The 26,892-nt window shown below is 36.2% G+C and overlaps 1 protein-coding gene across 10 annotated transcripts in view; it reads right to left on the bottom strand.

Annotated features, from left to right (window-relative positions):
- The window catches only part of LOC106662175 (rho GTPase-activating protein 21-A), a 218,089-nt gene that overhangs the window by 5,205 nt on the left and 185,992 nt on the right, over positions 1–26,892 (bottom strand). For all 10 annotated transcript variants that reach the window (XM_014386031.2, XM_014386030.2, XM_014386028.2 and 7 more), the window contains 8 exons: positions 9,168–9,356; positions 8,814–9,113; positions 8,642–8,730; positions 8,118–8,571; positions 7,900–8,038; positions 2,319–2,446; positions 1,786–1,936; positions 1,604–1,724 (listed from right to left, as the gene is read on the bottom strand). In XM_014386031.2, coding sequence (XP_014241517.1) covers positions 1,604–1,724; positions 1,786–1,936; positions 2,319–2,446; positions 7,900–8,038; positions 8,118–8,571; positions 8,642–8,730; positions 8,814–9,113; positions 9,168–9,356 — 1,571 coding nt within the window. The remainder of the gene's footprint in view (positions 1–1,603; positions 1,725–1,785; positions 1,937–2,318; positions 2,447–7,899; positions 8,039–8,117; positions 8,572–8,641; positions 8,731–8,813; positions 9,114–9,167; positions 9,357–26,892) is intronic.

The raw sequence follows: 26,892 nt of genomic DNA on the forward strand, positions 1-26,892 counted from the left end.
GAGTTGAATTGGAGGGATTGGATGATGTAAGGAAGACGACAAGTGTGGATGGTCTGGAAAAGAAAGCAACCTAGGAAATACTGTGCATGGAAGGAGGGGAATAACCAGGAAAGTTGGGAATACCACCCCAACACCCGGGATCCCCGTGGGGTGCCGTACACAAATCTTATGCAACAATTCATGATACGCTTCAATCGCGTGTTCTCCCCCTCTGAGAGACCACCGTATGCCAAACAGCTATAATCGAAGAAGGGAAGTATAAGGGAAGATACAAGGAGTTTGCGGGTGGAGAAAGGTAAGAGAAGCCAGGACCGACGAAACAGGCTGAGGGAGGCAATGGAATGGCGGGAAATTTGGGAAATGTGAGAATGCCAGGAAAAGTTTTGGTCAAAGACTACTAGGTTTTTAACCGAAGAGCAGAAGGGATGGGATGGTTATTTAGCATGAGAGGTGGGATGCTGGGGAGGGAATTGAGGAGTTGCCTGGACCTGATAATTATGGCGGTGGATTTGGACGGATTGAGGACTAGGGAATTTTTATGGGCCCATTCGTTGATGGAGTTTAGATCTTTTTGGATCTTGAGAATGGCTGAGTGAAACTGAGTCATCGGCATATAGGTGATAAGTTACAGGACTGGATTGAATCGGGCAGATCATTGATATAAATGGAAAAAAGGACAGGAGAGATGCTAGAGCCTTGGGGCACCCCAGATTTTAGAGGGAGGAAGGAGGAGGTAAGGCCATTGGGAAGGGAGACAGCTTGGTGGCGATTGGTAAGGTAGGAGAGTGGAGCCAACGGATGGTGCTGGTGGAGAAGGAAAAAGATTCGAGTTTAGAGAGGAGAGAAGAGTGAGGGATAGAATCGAAGGCTTTAGAAAAATCAAGAAGGACAAGTATAGTAACTTTCCGTTGGCCCCATTGCTAAGTGGAGGTCCTGGTAATTTTTATTAGTGCTGATTGGGTGGAATAACCTTGGCGGAAGCCAGAATGGAGGGGGTTGAGAAGATGGGACTGTTCAAGGTGCCTGGAGACTTGTGCTTGGACTAATCTTTCTTGGGGCTTGGACAGGTTTGAGAGGATGGAAATGGGACGGTAGTCTGTAGGCGAGGATAGGTTGGGGGTTTTATTGACAGGGTGGACAAGAGCTTTTTGCCAGGCTGTCAGAAAAACAGAATTTTGGAGTGAGTAGTTATAGATGTGAAGTAGAACAGGTAGTAATATTGGAAGGCAGAGTTTAAGAAAATGGATAGGGATGCCATCAACTCCAATGGCATTACAGTGGGATTTGGTATGGATTTGGAAATGGCCTCGAGGACTTCGGCTGGGGTTAGATAGGAGAAATAGAAGTTAGACGAACTGAATGAGGGTCCAGAGGGAGCGGGTATGGGGACAGGCATAAGACCTAGTGATGAAGAAGAGTTGTTTAAAGAGGTATTTAATAAGAGAGTAGAACGGAAAGGGATATCACTACTACCAGATTAAGCACAACTATTTACAAAAACTAAAATTTACAACTGGTATAAACAGTCATTTTCTGATTGATCTACAAAGAAATATTATGTGACGTTTTTATGGAATTTCAAAATGGACTAGAAATAGTTTACCTTCTTATTCTTTCTTGGGTTGTTTCCGACAAGCCGGTATACGTCACAATCGTCCCATCGTTTGACGTAGGCGGCTTAACTGCCGCGGTTTCTATGCACTTTTCCTCTACTTCTTTTTCAACTGAAACGGTGAGAACGTTAATGCTCGTCGAATTTGAAATTTGACATAGCTGAACACTTACCATTATCGAGCTGTGGTGTTACAATCATCGACTTTGAGAACATAGCGGTCTCCCTGACACCGGAGGCAAGGGCGCAGGCCACAGATTTCATTTCGCCGTCTATTCCGTCACCACTACCCTTCCTATTACCATCCTTATGTTTGTCACCTTTCTGAAATATAATAACATTCATATTTAAATAAACAAATAAATAAATGTTAACAGAAGTAAATTTCAAAAGGAAAAAAAGCGAAAAAACAGTGGAGAAACCTCTAGTATAATTGGCAGAAAAACAAAATAAAAATAAAATATTTCTGTTGAAAAAAATTGGAAAATATCGGTTAAAAAATAAAAATAATTAGTCCACCATTTGTTCAAAAAATAAAATCCAACCTATAACATTTACATTTTTAATTTAACAATATTACTACTAATGCTACTGTCAATAAAATTTGCTAAAAGTCAATTTGTTTTTAAAGTAAGAAAAGTAGTAACCTTTACATGCTCAAAGCGAGTGCAGGAAGGGATATTTTTCAATAGTTATGCATACTTACATCTGGTTGTAATTCTTCTGATGTGGACGAAATCTGTTTCCTCGCTTTGCCTTTCATTTTCTTGTTGGCCGCTGTTATGATTGATGTGACGATATCACGCCTACTCACATCCATTACTCCTTTCATTCCTGTGTTTGTGTACCCATTGGAGAAAACAAAGAAATGAAAATAAAACTCATGCATCGATCCTTCAATTAATTGGGAACATAGTTAGGAGAGACTTTCATTACGTCTGTAAATGATGTCCCGTTTTTGTTCATACATTTGGGATTCAAGAATTTGAAATTGAAACGAAAATGTAATTATTAAAAAAGTTTCGATCAAAGAATTTTAAGTTCTAATTAAAAGTGAGGAATCTTCAAATTGTATGGGGAGGCTGCAGACGTGTGATCACCAATTTTAATTTTTTTTTTTTTTTTAAACTAAAATGAAAAATATTAGACTAGTATACGAGCATTCTTGCCAATGTGCCTTAGGGGCTGAGAAAAAAATTAAGCAATTAATTAATTTTTTTTTTAAATATGGAATTTTGTGTTGTGCATGTTTTTTCAGGCTATAATATTATATGAGTTGATTTGCTTTGTTATATATGGTAAAAAAATAATACACAGGATCGTGAATAGGAATGAGGCACGAGATGGTCGAGGAATCGCAAAACGGTATAATTTTTATTTTGCCCTGTATATGAATCACAAAAAATTATAAGCGTTCTGACTGTTTGTGGAAGAATTTTGGTGACAAAACGGTCAAGGAAAGAGCAAACTTCATCTGCCCCCTTGCGCACTACACTTTCATCGTAAGTGTAGAAAACAGCCTCATTTGTGGCGAGAAAAGAATATAAATTAAACTGCTTCTTGTATTAAACATTGTTGGTCATTACATTACGCATGGCTGAATTTTTCTGTTAATATGTTGTTAAAATAATATTATTTTAAATTACAATTAATTAAGGTTTTTAGTTGAGATGAAAAAAAGTTAATGGCACGAGCAGGATTTGAATCCACAATCTTCGGATAGATACGCCGCTGCTCTACCACTTCAGCTATCGTGATCTCGATCCACTCGGACACCAACTTCCCATCTCAACCCCACCTTTTGAATTTTCCCTCCTTTTTGCCATTTTTCAAATGTAGTGTAATCGGATTGGATTCTCGATGACAAATGAAATGGCCACGGAGAGCTTTAGTGAAGTATACTTCATTTTAAATAATTAAATTCACTAATTTCGTGGTCCACTTGACCAATTAATATATTACAATTAATTAAGGTTTTTAGTTGAGATAAAAAAGTCAATGGCACGAGCGGGATTCGAACCCACGATCTTCGGCTAGATACGCTGCTGCTCTACCACTTGAGCTATTATGACCTCGATCACGATCGTGCCATTGACTTTTTTATCTCAACTAAAAACCTTAATTAATTGTAATATATTAATTGGTCAAGCGGACCACGAAATTATTGACTTATTTTAAATGCTGGAGAAGATGAAGCCTCATCGTTCTTTCTTAGGTACCCAGGAGTCCCATCGTTCTTCCACTGTGCCGCCCATTTTGAAACATGATTTTTAGTGGAATCTAAATGGTTTTCCCTAGCAACATTTGGCAAGTTAATAGTTCATGACACAAGCCAACAGATGCTGGTGAAATCTCGATTCTGACAAAAAAATGGACCCTCATCGTTTTTCCACGGTTCCCTTCATATATGAGTTGATTTGCTTTGTTATATGTGGTAAGAAAATAATACAAAGGATTGTATTAAATGAGGCTAAAATATTTAAAAAGTTTCAAAAAAGAAAATTCTTCTGGTAAAGTAGGCCAAATATGTCTTATTTTGGAAAACAATTTTTTTTTAAATCATGATTTATCAGATTGACTTATTTAAGTTTTTTACAGGTGAACTCAAATTTCCTTGAAGAATCAAGACAATTTGACTCCCAACTCTGCCAATGCTAAACTTCTTGGCAATATTGGGACGGAGTCGGTCTTCAAGGAAATTTGAAATCGCCTGTAAAAAAATTTAAATATGTCAATCTGTACACATATTTAAAATTGTTTTGTCTTGATGATAACCTAAATAGATTGAAAGCTTGGCAGTAACAGATGAATTTGCTTTCATCTTAAAGACTTTGATCAAGAGTGTTCATGAGTGAAAAAGTGGTCGATATTTCTAATACTGAAAACAGAGACTTTAGATTTTATGCAAGCCACAGCGAAACAATAAAAATGAAATCAACAAAAACACCTCAAACGACATATTTTATATTCTGGTTCTAATTTATTGACGAAGACTAAAATTATACATTTACTTGTAATTTATAAGGTTCTTACTCCTTATAAAGTTTACTGTAGATAACGGAGTCGTGTTGAAGAAGAAAAAAAAAAAAAAAATGGAGGTATGTAAAGCAAAAAATTTGGGGAAATTTTCTTATTTTCCCAAAAAATTGTATTATTGTGTTTTGAAGGAATGTAGAAAACATATAACTCTGTTTCTTGATTTAAAAAAATTAACCTTAAAACAAACTAAAAATATATCGAATCAAGCAATCTATTGAAATACAATATATTATTATTTTGTGACAGCAATGTATCAAAGTAGGTTAATTTTTGTTTTTAAAGCAAAAATTGAAGTTAATAGGCATTTTTTGCACACGAAAAACCCCTGAATATAAAATATGTGCAATTTCCACCCTCAAATTATTTGGCCTTCTAATATCTCTGATTGAGGCTAATATTTTTATGCACGAAGCCAGGAAAAAACCCTCTGATTTTCCTCTCGAAAATCACAAAAAGCTGGTAACTTTGAAAGGTTTCCATGTATCCATAGAAAACATTAGAGTGGTTTAGGACCCTAGAAACACACGCAATGGCACAATTTTGGCCGCCATCAAAAAATTATTCAAGATATAAAATAAAAACTTTGAAGAATTTTTTTTTGTATTTTATCCTTATTTTTCTCACTTATAATGTCAAAATTTAAATATTGTTGAAAGTAGAAAACTCCAATAGATTTATGAATTTTTCCGGACATTGATGAGAAAAAAAAAATTTTCCCCTGCCCTGGACAATCTTGCCCATAAATTTCTATTTGATTATTTCAATGAAAATCGTCTTAAATGTTTTAAAGGATGCTTAGAATAAATTAATTTTTTCCTTCAAAAAATACATTTTTTTTATTACCTACTTTACTAGAATTTTTTTGACTTCATATATCTAGTCTCATTTAATATGAACTTGCATAATATTTTCTTATCATGATAAACAAAACAAATTAAATGAGATATAATAATTACTAATGCTGAAATATATACACAACAAAGTTAAAAAAAATTACTTAAATTTTCTAAAATTTTACTTAAAATATTTTTTCTAGGTTCCTACGGTTCATTGGCAAGAATGCACACATACACATATCTAATATTTTTTGATCTAGACACCCCCAAAAAATTCATTGAAATCAGTGTTCCACGTCTGTATCCTCTGCTTTTGAGTTGAAATATTAGACATTTTTTTTTTTCAATCAGAAACCGCGCAAACTCCATGCACAGCACATAGATCACAACTTTATAGAAGCCACATTACGGAAAAGCGCATTTTACTTTATTTTAAAGCCGTAAACGTTTGAACAATAGCAATATGAATTGGTTAGTGTTGCGTTTCGTTTGAAACACAACACATGGATTCGTATAGTAAATTGAAATTGAAATACAAAATCCTAATCGAATGCACATATAATTTTGAAAATGCACATGCACATGGAATGAATATCAGCTGTGGTTCGTATCGACGGCGGTCACATGAAAACAAACACCTATTCAAAAGTGCATCTTCTGAAAACATCTCAAGAGGGTTTGTGCAAAGAGAAAACATTGAAAATATATAAAAAGTATCACTCCATTGGCACATGCATTTTAAAAATTATAGAAAATCGAGGAATATATCTTCCCCTACTTGTTTACTATTTACGTCTTTCGTTTTATTTTGGAAATACACAGAAAATTAATTTAAAAAATAAACATGTATTAGTAAAGAACAGCTCTTTATTTGAACACGCTTTAATATATATTTACTTATTTTACGCATGATTTTTGAAATAGAAGAAAATAAAGTAAGTTTTCAGTTTTATTGAAACTTGCATTGCTTAAATGTTTTCACAAGGCTTGAGAAAATATGGGAATTTATTGGAGATTTTGATTCCTAACATTTTTCTAAATAAATAAAGATGAAGTAAATAAAAAAAAAAAAAAAATTGACTGGTGCATAAATGACCACCATGATGACCTTTGTAAGGTCTTTGCCCACTAGAAATATCACAACATGACAGTGCCAGGCACGAGAAAAGTTCCCCCAATTCAACGACATTCTATACCCGTATACAATGGATATGGTAACCATAGTGTACTTGTTTGGTCTCAATTTAGTTCAGATCTGGTCGCTGTACATTTCTTGCAGACGCTTCATTGAGAGGACACTACAACTTGTGATTGTGAACGATAAGTGGTGTGTTATACGGTAAGTATCATAAATAAATTATTTTTTCAATTTTTTAAAATCTCAACTCGAGTATAGGTAATTGATCTTTTTGAATATTCCAAATTAAATAAACAAAAAAAATTAATGAAATTATAAATTATGTAAGATTGATTATATAAAATTAATTATATATAAGATTAATATCATTCAATTAATTAAGGTTTTAAGTTGAGATAAAAAAGTCAGTGTCATGAGCGGGATTCGAACCCAGACCTTCGGCTAGATACGCCGCTACTCTACCTCTTGAGCTATCGTGAGCTCAATTAATTGAATGATATTAATTGGTCAAGAGGACCACGAAAAATAGTGAATATAAGATTAATGTTAATTATTAAGATAAAATTAATTATATTACAAAATTTGTGAAATTATAGTTCAAAGAAATGTGAAATGTCAAAAAAAAAAAAGTGTTGGCGCACAACATGGAGGGCTGTTTGTATACACAGTTTTGGCAATATTGTGTATCATACATGGATTGTGCTGTCACCTACAAAATATTCTGGCCGGCAAATTGTTGACTGAACAGGCATGGCATGCAACGATGTTAGCTGGTGACGGATTGGACTAATGGGTATTTTCCAATGTTATTGATGCAAAGATTTTTTTTTTGAGTGTCAGTACATTTACAATCCTAATATGATATGTTCTAGTGGGCAAAAATCTTTAATCCATCCATACATTTCATTCATTCAAAACTTACTGTAACTCCCGTTTTCTTGGTTAATTTGGTGCAAAATTTGTTGTGTTCAAATGAAAAATTCAACTGAATGCAGTGATTTAAAAATATATGTGAGGAGTCCTTTTTTTGGAAAAAAAAATCTAAACTAGCAACTAAGAAAGCTCATCTATTTGTTTACACTAAAACATTCGGACACGAAACATTAAGACTAAGGAAACCCCCAAGCCAACGTGGACACCATTTCTCTTATAACTGAAATGATGCCTCCTTCTGTACAGTTTTTTCTTTCCCACATTTTTTCAAATTTGTATAAAATCTATATTAATAAAGAGCTGATCCTAAACAATAACTAATAACAGTAACTGTAAATCACCTTCGAGTTTGTGGACGTTTCCGAGGAGAAGTGATTGGTTGGGCAGAGCGGAGTCGGATTCTAGGATTTGGCCTCCATTGTCATGCGCCTCTTGGAGCCTAAGCCTGTCCAGGCTTTCATCCCCAAAACACCAGTCGGCCTTTGAAATAAAAGCAAATGGACTTGTTATAAAAAGTACAGACAATTTAAATATTACAATATGAAAACTTAAAACATACATGTTGAATCAATGTCTCTACAATGCGACACTGATGCGACATGTCGGTGACCATGGTGACCATATTGTCATCAGCGGCTCTGACTAAAGTGGGCCCGAAGACGATAGCGAGGTTTCTCGCTTCCATTTTGTTTATGATCGAATGTTCCACTACAAGTTTGAGGTGCATCATGAGGTGTTTCAACGTGTGGTGGTGGTGGTCCGGCAGCTCGTGGACCAACTTCCGAATCGAGACTATCCTCATTTTTGGGTCTTCGATCTTGTCGGCTTTGATGAAGTTTGGATAGAGCTCAGTCGTCAGAAGACAATCTGGTAGTTTACGAAAGAACAGCTTAAGCAGCGATGAGATCACGTTAACATCAGACCACCTCTGGTCCTGGTCCATCAAGGCTTCCTTCAAGCCTTTGTTGACAGCATCCGTCAATGATGTTATTGCAGCTGTATTTCCTGGTACTCTGAAATGAGAGAAATTGTTTAAATATATCAAATTAAAAAGCTTGTAAAAATGGAGATGTTTAAAAGTACCTGTAAATGCCGATTATATCAAGGCCTCTTTCTTCAACAATTCCAGTGCATAATTCAACAAGCAATGGTACAAATTCGTTGCATTTGGACTGAAAAAATAAAATAAATAAATGAAATAAAATAAAAAACATTTAAGTCAAAAACAAATAGCACAAGATTTATTAATACATACCCTTGGACATAGTTCAAGAGGTACACCGATGGTAGCACCTTCCTGATAGGAGATCGGAGCCGTTGGAGAGACAGGAGAACCACTACCACTTTGTATTTTCTTCAGCTGCTTTGCCACCCTGACCTTCCACGTTTTGCTCTTGGCGGTACCGACTGGCACTTCATTCTGACTCGGCTTCCTGTTCTTGTTGACAGGCAACTGACCAGTGGGTGAGCGGTTCCTGAACGTTGTCGTTATGTTTTTCATCAACCCTTTGTGGGCGGTGACAGGCGATACGTTCTGCAAGGATCCAGTAGGCACCTACGAATTTTTCAATCTTTAAAAAGAACAAGAAAAAATCGACTGAATCTGTACCTGTTGCAAGGCATCGTGCTTGGACAGGGCAGATATCCATCTCGTCATCTCATCCGCGCTTTCCGCTTGCAGCAGGATCTCAGATGACGACGGTGTCGACAGGCGAAAGACATGTCTTCTCTTTGTGTAATCATCAGCCTGCGAGACGGTCGAGTTGTTCAGCTCGATCATCTCATGATCCACAGGCGTCTAAATAATTAATGGTTCAACATGAACAAAGAAGACAACAAAGCTGCTCATATTTATTTTCTTAGAGTGCTAAAGAGCCAAGTGTTTATAAAGAATGATTGGAATCGACACGGAGGAAGGCGATTTGTGATGATTATTCAATGGAGCTTGTTGTGTGAATGGCCTCAAACACTGAACCCTTGCTCTATCGGAATGATGGCAAATTTGAAAATTTGAATTTAAAGATCCTTTGAAAAGATCGGTTTCCATGGCAGACATTAAATAGGAAAATGAAAAATCAACTTGTATGCATTTGCCGCACAAAACTGGACATTGGAACTCGGGAAAAAATCGCAAATTTGCTGTGAAAGCAAATAGAGGGGGGTCCATTTATTCAAATCTTTTTGAGACATCTTTACTTACCCACGAGCCGACACTTCCCCATCTTCGGAGCTGCGGTCGAGGTCCTGTCGAGAACATGGGGAGGCAGGAGACGAAAACAGGGTCCTGGCAGACATACATCTTCCCTCCTCGCATTTCTCCCCTTCATCAGTCCAAAAGATTTGTTATTTATATTTTTTTTAAATTTTTCGTTCTCGCTGGCTCGCCGTTTCAATGTCGACAGCAGGACATGCCACGATCGTCAAAGAACTTCGATTATTTATTACTTTCGCTATGCAAATTTCATGTAGTTAACGAAGAGAAAAAGAAAAATTCAACAATGTGCAGTTTGTGGTCGTTTCTATTATAGTTTTATACAGGACAGGCTTTGATGTCTAATAGAATAATGTCAAATTTCATTTTTTTTAACCCTCCTCCTTCCCCACCATACCTAGGTGACCATAGCCTACATCGGCAGACCTGCCATGCTCTAAACTTAATTCAAAAGGACACATGGGATTTGTTTTTTGAGATTAAACTTCCCTCCTCCTGAGGAATTAGGAGGGGAAAGGGACTTAAAATTGAGATTTAAATAAACTAAATGGGTACTCCCCTTTTGTTTCTCTCTCAAATGTGTATACGTATAGGTTTTGTCAATAATTAAATAGATAATATAAATAGGAGGTTTTACGTATAGGTATATTATGTACAATATGCATATTTAAAACTTTTTTCCCAACAAATTTTATGTAAATATTAAACTAAATGAGAGAAACAACCCGATTTCCCTTTTGTTTTACAATCTAAATCTTATTAGTTCCTCCCTCATTTTTTACCTTCACAATCTTTACTTTGCTTCTTCTTCGAAGATATGTCGGTCACAACCCTGTGGAATATTTTGTAGGTTTTTGTCTATAACAAGCCTATGTTTTTCTGTTGGCCAACTTTGGAACATTTTTTTCAGCAGCTCTCTGTGGGTTTTGTACTGTGCACAGTGGAATATGGACATGTATCCCGGTTCGTGACGGCACCTTCCGCAGATTGCAGAGGTGACAGGTGGAATCTGTGTAAGTATGACCTGTAGTTTCCATGGCCACTCAGGAACTGGGAGAGGCAAAAGCTGAGCTTAATCCACAAGGATGACATTCGCACTTGTATTGTTGGGAAGTACTCAAAAGTTATTCTGCCCTTTGTTCTGAGGGACCATCGATTCTGCCACTTGTTGAGGATCCATTTCTCCATCTTTGCTATGGCGTTGACTGGCCAGCTTCCATGATGGAGTTGAGCGTCTCTTGATCACATCCCTGTATGTCCAACAGTTGGCCCCTTTTTTCCCAGAGTTGTTAGCAAAATGAGGTACAGATCGAAGAGTGGACCTTTGGCATCGACTGGTCAGCTTCCGTGATGGAGTTGAGCGTCTCTTGATCACATCCCTGTATTTCCAACAGTTAGCCCCTTTTTATCCTCAGTGTTGTTATCAAAATGAGGTGCAGCTCGAAGGGTGGACCTTTGGCAATAACTTGGAGAGCGCCATTTGATGTTGTTAATCCACAACAATGACATTCACACTTGTATTGTTGGGAAGTATTCAAAAGTGATTCTGCCCTTTGTTCTATGGGACCATCGATTCTGCCACTTGTCAAGGATCCATTTTCCCATCTTTGCTTTGGCATCGACTTGTCAGCTTCCATGATGGAGCTGAGTGTCTCTTGATCACATCCTTGTATTTCCAACAGTTGGCCCCTTTTGTCCTCAGTGTTGTTATTGAAATGAGGTACAGATCGAAGGATGGACCTTTGGTCATCCTTAACAGAGCCAACCTTTGGGCTTGAGCAAGGATCTTTATGCCTTAGTATTCAGTCTGTCGCACTGTATGTAGCCAAAGGGAGGAAAACGCGTTTGTACATAGCACCGAGTGCTGTTCTATCCATCCCCAAACTTGCTCCAGATAATTGTTTCAGTTTGACGAGTACACATCTTGTTTTTTCCCTTAACCCAATCATTTGCATAGTAAAGTTTTTCAATATTATAAGACAGAAGCATATTAAAAAAAATTATCTGAAGAGAATGTACGCGGACGCTTAGTTTGCTAACCTGCTATTTGCTTATTACGTAAGGTAAGTAATTTAATTTATTTTTAAAAAGTACTGTTGCCCGACGAGGTTCTGGTGGAGAAGAATTTCTGAACACGTTTGTTTTGACAGGAGTTTTCTCTAAGAAGTAAACGAGTTCAAGCATACAGACGATCTTCGGCCGTCTTTTGTTCTGCACATACGACTTCATATGCATAAAAAAACTCATCCACGGTTTGTTATCATACGTCCTTCCACCGTTTGTTTTCAACATTCCTCCACGTTGAAATAAATGCTCAGATGTTCAATTTACAAAATAGAAACGTCAGCCCATTTTATTTCGGTTCCTTTTGAGCTGCGAGGGGCAAACAAACGGTCCCGGTCATCTTATTTACACAAGGCAAAGCGGTGAAAAAGAGCTGTTTTAAAGTTACAAACAACAATAAAACCCTTGTGAGCCCAGGTCAGTAGATCAGAAGAAATTCAACTTTTATCTAAAATAGACCGAGAACTCTTAAAACCGCTCCTGGCTACCCATTAACAATGTCTAGACAAAGCCACTTTAGATTAGCTCCAGGGAGAAGACAAGTCGTCCTGTTCCATTATAAAAAGTAATTATTTTTCTCTACACTTGTAATCTGGTGAAATTGATTTTTTGAAGCGAAATTTATTCAGCACTATGTTCAATAATTGCTATTTCATACCCTAAAACACATCGATAGGATTTCTTCCCTTACTTAGAAATACTACAAAAAACGGGGTACTGCTCCGATTTTTTATTTATTTATATTTTTTTACGAGGATTCGCAACAGCAGAGGTTATAACAACCCTCAGGGTGCCGGTGTTTTTGAAAAAAAAGCCCATTTGTAAGTATGTCGGGCTCGAATGCAGAGCCGCTGGATTCGAACCCGGGACCTTTAACTTACAGTGATGAGCGCCGTGTCAACGCGTAAACCGTTGCGCCCACAGACGCCCCAATCTCAGGTTTAAAAAACGTGTTATGCAACCCTTAAAAGAAAAATTAAACCCTCCGAGATCGACCCAAAAACCAATGAAACCGGGCCTACTAATCAAATTACTTAAAAAAACTAGGCCTAACCGATGTGCTGTAGGTGCAGAACTGGGAATACAATAAATCCCAAGGCGCGGTATATCACACATTCCGACATAACATAACTAGATCCTGGATTTCAGGTTAAAAAAAACGTGTTATGCAACCCTTAAAAGAAAAATTAAACCCTCCGAGATCGAACAAAAAACCAATGAAACCGGGCCTACTAATCATATTTTAGAACTAGGCCTAATCAGGGTGCTATAGGTACTGAACGGAGGATACATAGCTCTCAAGGGCGCGGTATATCTCACATTCCGAACATAACATAACTAGTTCCTAGGGATTTCAGGTTTAAAAAAACGTGTTATGCAACCCTTAAAAGAAAAACTAAACCCTCCGAGATCGATCAAACGTTTGCCCAAAATAGAAAGGACTGCTCTCTGGCAAAGTCCAAAATTATCGACATTTTAATAATCATCCATGTGGAAAATCGAAACGCAAAAAGAAAACTTCCCTAGGCGGTTTGAATCTATTAGCAATTTCCCCGCCAAGATATGCTTAAATTTTTTTGATTTATCGAAACGTCACAACGATTTGACGTGTGATAACCGAGCTAACAATGCCTTTCCTTGAATGTTCCTAATAAAAGTATTGTTTTTCTTATCTTTGACTGACTAAGTGAATAAAAATCTCTTGAAATCTACGATAACCGATTGAAACTAGAAAACAAACAATTGACACAGAGTGGATTTTAAACTAAGGAATTTTCTGCCTTACGTTTTCAGCTAAAACGCCCCCCTTTTATTGGATACTTTGTGGAATAGAGTTAAAGAATAAGAAGGTTTGTTCCCATAAAATTACTAAAAATATAAAAGTTTGTAGTTACTTTTGGTCTGCGGATGGGTGAACTCATTGAACTGTCATTCGGCGAAACGCCATCTTAAACATGGGCAAGTATTTAAACCATCCGATACTTATTAAGATTATGAAAGCCCATTGTGAATAATATAAGCTTAGGGTGGACTTTATGTTTCTACGAAGGTCTTTCAGCATTCTCGTCCCAGTTTTCCAATTCCAGGTTCCCTTGACCGTCTTATCGACGCTTATATTATATTTTTATTTAAAAATCAAAGCAAATAAATTTATGACAGGATAGGGCAAGGAGACTTATACAACTCTTGTATGGGGAGAAACTTCTATAAAAAATTAAATCAGAGAATTGTTTTATTTAATGAACAGAATGTAACGGTCCGTTTCGAAAAATATATAAAGATTTTTAGTTGAGATAAAAAAGTCAGTGTCACGAGCGGGATTCGAACCCACGACCTTCGGCTAGATACGCCGCTACTCTACCACTTGAGCTATCGTGACTTCGATCCATACGGACACTAACTTCCCATGCCAACCCCACCTTTTTGCCTTTTTTTCAAATGTCGTATAATCTATTTGATTCTCGGCGACAAATGAAGAGCTTTAGTGAAGATATACTTCATTTTATCTTATTAAATTCACTAATTTTCGTGGTCCGCTTGACCAATATCTTTCAATTAATTAAGGTTTTTAGTTGAGATAAAAAAGTTGGTGTCCGAGTGGATCGAAGTCATGATAGCTCAAGTGGTAGAGTAGCGGCGTATCTAGCCGAAGGTCGTGGGTTCGAATCCCGCTCGTGACACTGACTTTTTTATCTCAACTAAAAAGCTTAATTAATTGAAAGATATTAATTGGTCAAGCGGACTACGAAAACAAGTGAATATATAAAGAATTCAGCAGGTCATCAGAAACAATGATAAGGTATACAAATGCCCCAAAAAAGTGAAGGAACCGGATCTGGCGTTTTTTGAACAATCCAAAAACATGAGCAATCAAACTTATTCGGGAAGTAAACCTCTTACAACATGAAATTCATGCCATCAACGTTTGGGCCTTAAAAAATCTTAAAAAACTTGCAAAAAATTCTTCAAAATTCGGATAGTCAAGCAGCTATTAAATCATTAGTATGTGAAAAAATCACATAAAAGTAGTCAGTACATCCAAAATCGTCGAAAACTGTGGAAAGACAACAGCCTGATGATATCTTGGGTGCCAGGGCACGGAAATTTTGGATAGCGAAAGACACACTGTCTAGAGGAGGATATACAAGACCATATATTGGCCCTAAACCTATTCTTGGGGTAACAAAAACAAACACAGAATCCTCCATCATAGAATGGATCCAAAAAAGGCAAAAGGAGAAGTGGACGTAATCTAGAGGTGCTAGACACAGAAAACTTAGACTAAAACAACCCTACAGTTAGAGTGGGCTAAACATCAGAATCATGTTAAGACTTTTTAAGAAATGGCATCTGAGGAAACATCTACACAACTGGGAATACTCAATGATGACACCATTTTAGGTCCAATTAGGAGGAAGAAACAGCCACCCATATCATCATCGAATGCGAAGAAATTGCTTAATGGAGATACAACGTGGGGAACAAAGAAAATCCGAGGAAAAGAATTGTAGCAACGACAGTACATGACCTAGTAGTTCTTAGGAGAAGGATCGAATCGATTTGCAGGGTACTAGGTAACTAGGAAAGTACAATAAACCAGAAGGACTGCAGTGCTTGGAAAACAAACAACTTCCTTTATATACATTTGTTTTTTTAATTTAAGGTTTTATTAGTGCATATTATACGACCTATTACAGGATTTTTATTGCTGATAACTCTGGGCTCTAGTCATAACGCTTTTATATTTAGGCTTTTAAACTGTATTTTAAATTTGAACAGAGAAGAAAAATCATACAAATTGTGCTACGATTCTCTTTGACGGCTTAGCAGGATTTGATAATTTTTGATTTTCTAATAGAATAGAAAATCTGCGGGAGTGGTGTTTTGTAATCTTTATATCCGACGGAAGTGGGTACAAAACGTTTCGTCACATTTCTCTTCCTTCGGTGATGTAATTAAGACAGGGTATATAATGTAGACTTCCACTCTCTGATAGGATAACGCCGTTTGCCCAAGACCTTTTTTGCATAATTTAAATCCCTGACACAACAATCGAATTGGATAGGAAGGTGGCTAAGGAATAACCTCTTCCTGAAACGACACTTACGAAAAGTCCTGTCAAGACTCAATAGTATTATTCCGGTAGGACGACGAAAAGTTTACAACAAATAAGCTGGATATGTTTATAAGCAATAAGTAAAATAAAATCAGCTAGTTAGAAAACAGTCTTTTCCCATTAACATGTCTAACAATATATTTTTAACGATTTATGTCCAATTTTTAATCTACGAACGAACTACATAATTTTCTTTTATCAATACATTCAATTTTTATTCTAAGATAGATTACACTCGGATTTAAATGCACAGTTTTGTCCTTTACGATCGTCTTTTGCTTGTTTTTGCTTCTCGCCATCTTCAATGGTAGGTTTGCATCTACTACATTCAAACAGCACAGATGGGCGGATCAGACTCCAAAAACGACCAAAGTGTTTTTAAATCCAAACTTATCTTAGAATTCTATTATAGTTTCCGATCGTCTTGGTTCACCTAGCCTCATTGTTTTGACCTGTCAGACGTGTTCTTGCTTCTCGCCATCTTCAATGGTAGGTTTGCATCTACCAGATCAAAACAGCACGGATGGGCGGATCAGAATCCAGAAACGACCAAAGTGTTTTTAAATCCAAACTTATCTTAGAATTCTATTATAGTTTCCGATCGTCTTGGTTCACCTATCCTCACTGTTCTGTTAACTGGTCAAGCGGACAACGAAATTAGTGAATTTAATGATTTAAAATGAAGTATACTTCACTAAAGCTCTCCGTGGCCATTTCATTTGTCGTCGAGAATCCAATCCGATTACGCGACATTTGAAAAATGGCAAAAAGGAGGGAAAATTCAAAAGGTGGGGTTGAGATGGGAAGTTAGTGTCCGAGTGGATCGAGGTCACGATAGCTCAAGTGGTCGAGCAGCGGCGTATCTAGCCGAAGATCGTGGGTTCGAATCCCGCTCGTGCCATTTACTTTTTTATCTCAACTAAAAACCTTATTTAACTGTAATATCCTCACTGTTTTGACCCGTCAGACGTGTTTTTGCTTCTCGTCATCTTCAACGGTAGGTTTGCATCTACCAGACCCAAACAGCACGGATAAGCGTATCAGAATCCAAAAACGACCAAAGTGTATTTAAATCTAAACTTATCTTAGAATTCTATTATGGTTTCCGATCGTCTTGGTTCACCTAGTCTCACTGTTTTGATAGTCAGACGTGCTTTTGACTCTCGTCAACTTCAATGTAGGCTTGTATCTACCAGATCAAAACAGCACGGATGGGCGGATCAGACTTCAAAAACGTTCAAAGAACTTATCTTAGAATTCTATTATAGTTTTCGATCGTTTCAGGTTCTCGCTTCTTAGTGATGGGTTTGTGTTTGAGCCTCATCCTGTTTATAACCCTTGATCACTGGAGATGGCAAGAAGCAGAAATACGTCCGACAGATCAAAACAGCGAGACTAAGCGGACCAGGATGTTCAGAACGACCAAAGTATATATTCACTTAGAATGCTGTTATAGCTTCTCATCATTCTGTTCTTCCCACCCAAGCAGTTTTGATCTGTTGTATCAGGTTCTCGCTTTTTCAGTGATGGGCTTGTGTAGCCTCACCCTGCTTATAACCTTGATATACCACTGAAAGTGGCAGCAAGCACAAACACGTCTAACAGACCATAACATCCTTTCAACGTTAACTAGACGGATCAGGATTATCAGAAACGTCAAAACTATTGTTTAATATCAAGCCCTCAACAAGATATCTCAAATGTATTTTATACGTTGCCAATTTTTTAAACTAGAAATGACCGATATAGTTTGCTTTTAATAATACGCTCAATTTTTATTCTAAGATGAATTATACTTAGATTTTACGGTACTGTTATGTCGTTTGCGATCATCATGGTCCCCCTTGTATCGCTGTTTTGATTTGTCAGATGTAAACACACTACTGAAGATAATCAGAAGCAGAAACATGTCTGAGAGACCAAAACAGCAAGACTAGGTCGGACCTAATCTGAACATTCTGGTCCGCTCATCCAAATGGTTTTGGTTTGTCGGTAGGGTTTCGGCTTTTCTCCATCTTCAGTAGATTTGTGCACTAGTGAAAACTGCGAAAGCCGAAACGTACCTAACAGACGAAAACATTAAAACCAGGCGGACCAGTACGATCGAAATCTACGTAACTACTGGTCCCTCAACGCATCTACGTCAAGACGATATCTCACAATGTATTTTAAATATTTTATGCTCAATTTTCTTCAACTACAAAAATCTTTAAAAATGAAAATATGAGAATTATATTTTTGTTCTGATCATGAGAAGAGGCAGAGTTGGAGTATAAGAGTCCACTTACAACAAACAGGCAACTATCATTTCATCATTGCTTATTTGGCATGTTTTGTATAAAATTTAAATTCTCAATTTCAAGAGCTGAAGAAGAATATGAGAACAGGATGACTGTGAAAACTAAACCAAAATCCAAGAAATTTTGAAATCGTACTGAAGCAAGCGGAAAACTACAGTGACCAATCTTTCCATCTTAGAACGTCCGTGTAGCTTGCAGAAAATTGCAATTTACATGAGAGTAAACTTAAGAAAAATATTTTGATTTAATGGTCCAGGTGTCACATTTTTCCAACACCCAATAACCGGCGGTGAGCGATCCTTAACTTTTAATGGATGGAGGCGTTTCTAAAAATATCCCACTTTAACAAAATATTTGCTCCGAGGTTATACTTGGATTTGTACCCCAAATCCAATGCGATTTTCCATTTGGAGTTGGAGTGGATTTGAAAATCGGTCCTCTTCGGACTGGGGCAAGAAAAAAATTCAGGACGTAGGAAGGAGTTTATGCTTTAATCGGTCTCGTTAATAAAATAACAAGTAGAAAACTATTTCTGGCGGAAGTGCCTCATTTCTTGGCAAATTGTATTGGCACAGTTTTAAAAATTAACCCTTCGATGCGGATTAAAAAAGATCAATCTTGATATATATCAACTTTACGCTTGCCATTGTTGTCCATCGATTAAAAACCTGGCCACGTACCTTGCGACAAAGTATGACCCATTTTCTTCTATTTTACCTAATCGTTAATGAATCGTAATATTCATTCGTTGCCCAACAAACATATAATATGACTAGATTTATAATTTAAACCGTAAATATGCAACACTCCGAGGGGCTTCAGATTTCATAATTTTATCTGAAAGTCTCGTAATTAAATCTGTCCCAAAATCAGACATAACAAATAGTAGTCAGTATGAATGAATTAAATGAAAATTTTTAAAGAATGAATAAAAATATACACAGGGTCTTAACCTGAACGAGTCCCAGGACATTTTATGGATATGAGAGGAATTTGACAGCTTTAGACCTTGTGACAAATTTCAGAAAATTAAGGAATACAGCTTATACATTATAAAACTAAATCCCACTATGAATTTCACATCAAAAGCTTTTTCTACCTGAAGAAATATTTAAAATATCAGGGTTCTATAAAAATACGTTGATTATGTAAACAAAACTATACTTTGAATCTTATCTAAAAATTTACATACATAAATTACATTAATTTTTTTAATGTTATTTAAATAACGCTTCTAAGTTTAAGTGAAATCAATCATTTGAAACACATTAAAGTCATCTAGGTTATGGATATGGTGTTTATGTTTTTATGCTTCATTGTCAGTTGACGCAGACGCGGCAGATCACGTCTTCCATTAATTCATCTTCATAATTGTTACTAAACTTAAAGATTAACCGTTGTTAAATAATTACAATTAATTAAGGTTTTTAGTTGAGAAGTTGTTAAATAATTTTACCTTGCAGATAATTGGGCTTTGTGATTTTTGGTTTAAGTATATTATGTATGTTTATACTTTGAACATTAAAGTTGTAAATGTCCTATTTTTTTTTCCAACTGAAAATTGTTAACTTGAAATAGAAAAAAAATGTAACTATCAATAGAAAAAAACTATAAAAGTAGAATTAGGTAAGTCAGAATTCACATTTCATTAATGCAAATAGTAGAATTGAGTTAGAAAAAAGAATATTTTGGTTTGGAAAAAATGCCAAATTAGTTTAGTTTTTAAAAATAGAATTTAGTTTGGACGAAGTAGAATTTGGTCTCTATGTATTTTACTGTTTCCTTTGGTATAAAAAACAAAGAATATGATTTGTAAAAGTGTAGTTTTGTTTTAATTTAATTTGATTTGTAAAAATATAATTTTGTTTAAAATAAGTATAATTTGTTTCCATATAGGGTAATTTGGTATGGAAAAAACATAATATGATTTATGTAAAGCGAAATATGATTTGGGTATAGTTTAATTTGGTTTGAATCAAGTATAATTTATGTCGATATAGTGTAATTTGGCACTGTAAGAACAGAATGTGAGTTATAAAAAGTCTACTTTGGTTTGGAAAAAAATGCCAAATCAGTTTAGTTTTTAAAAATAGAATTTAGTTTGGACGAATTATATTTGGTCTCTGTATGGTTTACTGTTTCCTTTGGTGTGAAAAACAAAGAATATGGTTCGTAAAAGCGTGTTTTGTTAAAATTTAATTGGATTTGTCAAAATAGAATTTTGTTTAAAACAAGTATAATTTGTTTCGATATAGTGTAATTTGGTATGGAAAGAACAGAATATGATTTGTAAAAAACGTAATTTGGTTTGGGTATAGTTCAATTTGGTATGACTCAAGTATAATTTTTTTCGATATAGTGTAATTTGGTAAAGAAAGAACAGAATATGATTTATAAAAAGCGTAAATTGGTTTGGGAATAGTTTAATTTGGTATGGGAAAAAACAAACAGAATATGATTAGCAAAAAACGTAATTTGGTTAGGGTACAGATTAATGTGGTACAGGAAAAAATAGAATATGTTCGTAAAATGCTTTATTTGGTCTGCAAAAATAGAATTGGGTTTCTACAAATCGCATTTTCATTAGAAGAAATATAATTTGGTTAGAAATGGTTTAATGTGGTTTGTAAAGATTTAATTTACTTTGGAAAAACTTCAATTTGGTTTAGTAAAAGTTTCATTCGGTTTGGAGTATTTATACACAAGTAGAATTACGTTCGAATTACTATGATTTCCTCACTATAAGTTGTGCATAAATTAACTGCTCACTGAAGATGGCGTAAGCCGAACGCGTTTGAGTGTCATCTAAACTCACATAAGGGCAGACAGACCTAGTGGAGTAATCAAGTGCGTATAAGTTTACCATAATATACTATAATTTAGTTTGCAAAAAAATTGGTTTGAGGACAATTTAATTTGGCTTGGACAAAGGGCCAATTTGATGTGGATAAATACGCAGAGAAATTTATATATATTAAGTTGAAACGAACCTTTCCCTTGGTCCGATTTTTAATTTTTATAAAAGTATGTGTGAAAAATGATTTTCAGTGCTACATTTAAAGTACTTAAATAGTTTTGTTTTTTGAAACACAATTTTTTGAAATTTGTCACAAGGGCTTGTTTTAACCGAACAATAAATATAATAATAAAAGAATAAATTCTTGATTTCAAAATTATTTTTACCTACCAAGATAATTTTGTGAGTATAAAACATAACATTCCTTCAACTGCTCATTTAATCATCAACACAGAAAATTTATTGTAAGAGGTCAAACATCTTTGGAAAAGTTGTTTTTCTAGAGACTAGATAAGTCAAGATAAGGCGGATTTGACGTTTTTTTTAAACTGTAGAATTTATCTATATAAAGGAATATTTTTTCTTTCGTACAATAGTTATGAGATGTACATACACAGATCAAACAACGAAAATTACAAAGTTTGAAAAAAGAATCGTCGTAATATAAATTTGCATGTTTATCTCTTTTATTTTGATGTTTTAAATGGCGGCATATAGAATTTATCGTACATGTCATTTTACGTATATGGATAAAATTGTGTGATAAAATTGTTTATATTTTACATCTCGGCGCAGCGAGCGTAATAAAATACCGCCTGTCGATTTGTCCTGACGTGCGAAGTGACTTAAATATTTCGACATCGAAAAGGCGAGCTTGAACAACGAAGAAATCGCTTTCGAATCCTTACCAAATAAGCACTGGGAACGGAATGAGCACCACGCGAATAAGCTACATGACTGACCGCACTCGTCGAAATCACCCTCACAACTGAGCGCGTCCGGAACCTAGCGAGACCAAACGGAGAGCGGGGAGTTTTCCACGGCTCCCATTCACACACGAATTCACCATCTTGACATTCGATGGTATGAAGACGAATTTACATAAATTACAACGCCGAAAAGCCGATTTACCCTAAAATGTTGTATATTTAAATAATATATAAAACCATGTTACGTGGTTTTTTTCAATTCGGTAGATTATTTATATTTTTTTAAATGCACATGCTAAGAAAATATTCTAAATTTAGAAATATCTATAAATAGTATGTATGTTTACACCTTAGAATCATATTTAATAATATACATACATTTAAAGAATTCTAAAAATTATATGATAGACTTCCAAAAATTATATGTAAACAAATTAAAATATGTTTTTGGCTTCATTCACGGAAAGAAAACTTACTCAATGAAATGCGTCTAACAAACCAAAACAGGAAAGGGAAACGAAAATTATCAGAGAATTTGTAATTTGGTCGTTACCGACGGTTTTCTAGGACGTGAGTCGCGTAGTTTGATTTTCCGTCATTGACCTTTGTATCTGTATTTTCTTCCGTCCTTCACGACCTTATAAAAGAGTCCTGACTTTACAAAAATCACACAGACACAACAGTAACGATGGCCTGCCAAAAAGGGCGTCAGACAGGATAACCAAACGAGTAAAAGAGGACCAAAAATGATCAGAGAACTGGTCATTTTGGTCGTTACCGACTGCTTATTCGACTTGAGTAGTCCAGTTGGATTTTCCATAATTGTGCTTAAAAATATTGTTTTTTTTTGTATCTGTCTTATCTTTTTTATCCTACCTATAAAAAACATTATAAAAGCGACTTGACTTTATAAAAATCACACAGACACAACAGTAAAGATGGCCTGCCAAAAAGGGCGTCAGACAGGCCAACTAAGGGAGGAAAAGAGGACCAAAATGATCAGAGACTGGTCAATTGACTGAAGAAATTCAGTTTGATTTTCCATTGTTGGGCCAAAAAGATATTTATTTTCTTCTTTGTATCTGTCTTATCGTTTTTAACCTGCCTATCAAGACCTTATATAAGCGACTTGACTTTACAAAAATCACACAGACACAACAGTAATTAATGATGCCTGCCAAAAAGGGCGTCAGACAGGCCAACTAAGGGAGGAAAAGAGGACCAAAAATGATCAGAGAACTGGTCATATTGGTCGTTACCAACTGCTTTGTTTGGCTTGAGTAGTTTAGATTGATTTTCCATAATTGTGCTAAAAAATTTTTTTTGTATCTGTCTTATCTTTTTTATCTTACCTATAAAAAACATTATAAAAGCGACTTATCTTTACAAAAATCACACAGACGCAACAGTAATGATCCTGCCAAAAAGGGCTCAGATAGTCCGACAAAGCGAGGAAAAAAAGCTCCAAAATAACCAGAGAACGTGTTTTTTTTTTTTTAAATCTGCCTTATATTTTTTATACTGTCTATCGAAACCTTATAAAAGCGACTTGTCTTTACAAAAATCACACAGACATAACAGTAATGATCCTGCCAAAAAGGGCGTCAGACAGACCAACAAAGCGAGGAAAAAAGGTCCAAAATAACCAGAGAACGATTTTTTTTTTAAATCTGCCTTATATTTTTATACTGTCTATTGAAACCTTATAAAGGGGACTTGTCTTTACAAAAATCACACAGACATAACAGTAATGATCCTGCCAAAAAGGGCGTCAGACAGACCAACAAAGCGAGGAAAAGAGGACCAAAATCATCAGAGAACGAGTCATTTGGTAGTTAATCTTGATTTTTCATTGTGTCTAAAAGATCTTGTGTTTTTTTTTTGTATTCTGTCTTATCGTTTTTGTCCTTCAGGACCTTATAAAAGAGACTTGAATTTACAACAATCATGAAAACAGTGAAGATGGCTTGCCGAAGCGCGTCAGACAGACCAACAAAGCGAGGAAAGGCGGACCAAAATTATCATAAAGCGTGTAATGAAGGGTTTCTGCGACTTGAGTAGCGTAATTTCATTTTAAGTTATTGTCCTTTGTATTTGTCTTTTATTTTTTATCCTTTTCTTCACGACTTAACAAAAATCACCCAGACCCAACAGTGAATATAGCGAAAAGACAAAACGCGCTTTACAGACCAGCATAGTGATGACGGTTCATCACCCCGCAAAACGAACGCACAGAGAAGTCACACAAGATTTAGATTTTTTTTGTGGGGGTCGGAAATTTCGAAATCATCAGCCGAGAACAAAAATTCTGCGGAAATGATTTAATCGAGACGCATAAAAGCAAATGTGGGAAAAAGCCTAATGTCTCAAAACTGGAAGACTCCCACAACAAAAGACATTTTAAACAGGCTTTTCGCTAAAATGACCTACCGCCGTTTAATTAGCCGTTGGCCACTTAGCCGCGACATTCTTTTGTGGATCCGTCGACCTTCGCTCGGGCAAAGCACGCGCGGGGCTTAATTGATTGAGCCAAAAGTGAAAGGGGTCATATTCCCTTCTAATTGAAATTAAGGTGGGGATAGAAAAAATCTTATTACACAAATTAAGCCGGTCGATGCTACATTAACATGCGCCATTTGACATTAATTTCTTAAGCCAATATTTAGCATGTCATATAGGAGAGTAATGGGCAATTTTGTTTAAAACAAGGACAGGAATAGTTAAAATATCTATTTTAAAAAAAATATTTTAAATAAATTTGGTAAAATATTCTTGCTTTCTTCGTGGTAGATCGCTATGAGATTCAAATAGAAATTAAATTATAGTTGACTGTAAATAGTGTAGAATGGTTTTCTAACTCATTCAGACGAGAAGATAAGATTTTTTACTTTTATTTTAACGGACTAACAGAAACCATTAAATTTTTTTCTTTTACCTATGCATTTTTCATCAAAATTGAGGCAGTTTGAGAAATGAGAAAGAATGAGTCATCTACTGAACCCTATCAGTCCAACTAGAAGTCGATTCGCTGGCACAAACCAATAAAATATAAACATAGGAAGGTCTTTGAAGGATTTCAAAAATTCACTAGGCTTGGACAAAACTTACTAGAGAAAAACGAATTTCATAAAAACTGCTTCATTTAATATTTAATCTTTCGAGTTGTAAAAAATATGAGTTCAATTTGATCCTGCTTTCCCACCTTTTTCATCCTTGTTTTCTCCATCTACATAATTTGTTTCTTCCTCTCGGAATGTGGCAACAGAGCATTCTTGGTCCCATCCTTTATATCATTTGTACTGACCTACCCAACACCTTACCATCAACACCACCTACACTGACGATACCGCAATTTTTTTCTTCTAACTCAAATCTTAGCCAAGTTATCTTTAACATCCTAAAACACCTTGCGCTTATCGAATATTGGTGCACAAATTGGAGGACATGACTGAATAAATAAAACTGTAACTCAGTGTACGTTCACATTGAGAAAACAGTCTTGCCTCCATTGCACAACACCCCCAACAAAGAGATACAAACTTCCATTTAGGTTAAATACTTAGGACGGTCTAGACAGCAGATGACGTGGAATCCCGCACTTAAGAGACAACTCAACAGAAGACTTCTAGGACCAAAATCTGACTTGACCGACAAAACTAAACCAACCTTATACTGCGACCAGTTTGGACATATGGAGTGGAACTGTGGGGTTTTGCCAAGCCATCCAACAACCAGCGCATCCAATACTTCCAATCGAGGTCCTCAGAGAAATTGTCAAAGCTACTTGTTACGTTACTATCTACAATGCCTGTTCTTTTTGTTTATGTACTAATTCCTCCCGATTATAAAAGTTTCCAACCTCTCGATCCATCCTAACCCTACTACCCGGGTCCTCTCTACACATTCCCATCCCGAGAACCCGCCATGTCGCCATAATGGACGATGCCCTCGCGACCTCATTGCCCCTTAATCCCTCACGCTGAGTGCCACTATTTGCTGGTTTCTCATGGCATGTGTCCTCCGAGTGCAGCGCTGGCATTAGCGTGTGTAAATAAAATATTCTGCAATTTGCAATACAGACTGTTGATGAATTAATTAAATCGGAGCGTTTTTAAAATGTTTGTACGAAATGCGGTGTCTCGTTTTTGAAAAAGAAAAAAACAGCCGAATAATTTGCTAACTCTACGATTATATTTGAACTTTCAAGTCAAGATATCACTATGTTGAACCGTTGTCGGTGGTTTCTTGGGAAGATTTTAATACTTTTAAGTCTAATTTCAAAGATATAATTTTTGAGTAAAGGCGATAGAAACTTGTCGCTCGAATGGTAAATAGAATTCAATATGAGAGTTGATTTTAATTTATAGATTTATTAGATTTCTCGAAAACGAGATGAGAAAAGCGATTTATGGAGGCTCCAGGTTGCAAAGTCTGCCCTGTCTGTTCGTTGTGCGATGTTTATTCATTAGATGGGCGCGTGGCAGATGCAGGGGGGCGACACGCACCGACGGAACCGCCGTTGGCCCTCAGACGTGCTTTCTGCAGGTTCCGGCCTCGGCGAACTGCTAATCATCCTACCCCTATCTCGACACATTCCCCCTCGACGTCCTCGTACGGTTGACACGATCGAAATGGAAATTCGCCAGAAGAACGTTTGGACGATGTACGCGACAGAGCCGCAGCCCCCCCATTTGGTATGGGGTACAGATTAGATCTGAATAATGGTCCCGGGCCATCAACAGGCTAAGTACCCTTTCAAGCGTTAATCTAACGTTTTCTTTGTCAGCCAGTCGCCTGGGTTTCGACCCTGTTCTCACGAGGAAACGAATACTGCAACGATTCAAGACGACTCGGGGCATTTTGTAACGCCCAATTTCACCATCCGACTTATGGACGTAGTCAATGCACGGTGTAG

This window comes from Cimex lectularius, unplaced genomic scaffold, assembly GCF_000648675.2.
Source record: "Cimex lectularius strain Harlan isolate CLEC.00 unplaced genomic scaffold, Clec_2.1 scaffold3, whole genome shotgun sequence".
NCBI lineage: Eukaryota > Metazoa > Arthropoda > Insecta > Hemiptera > Cimicidae > Cimex > Cimex lectularius.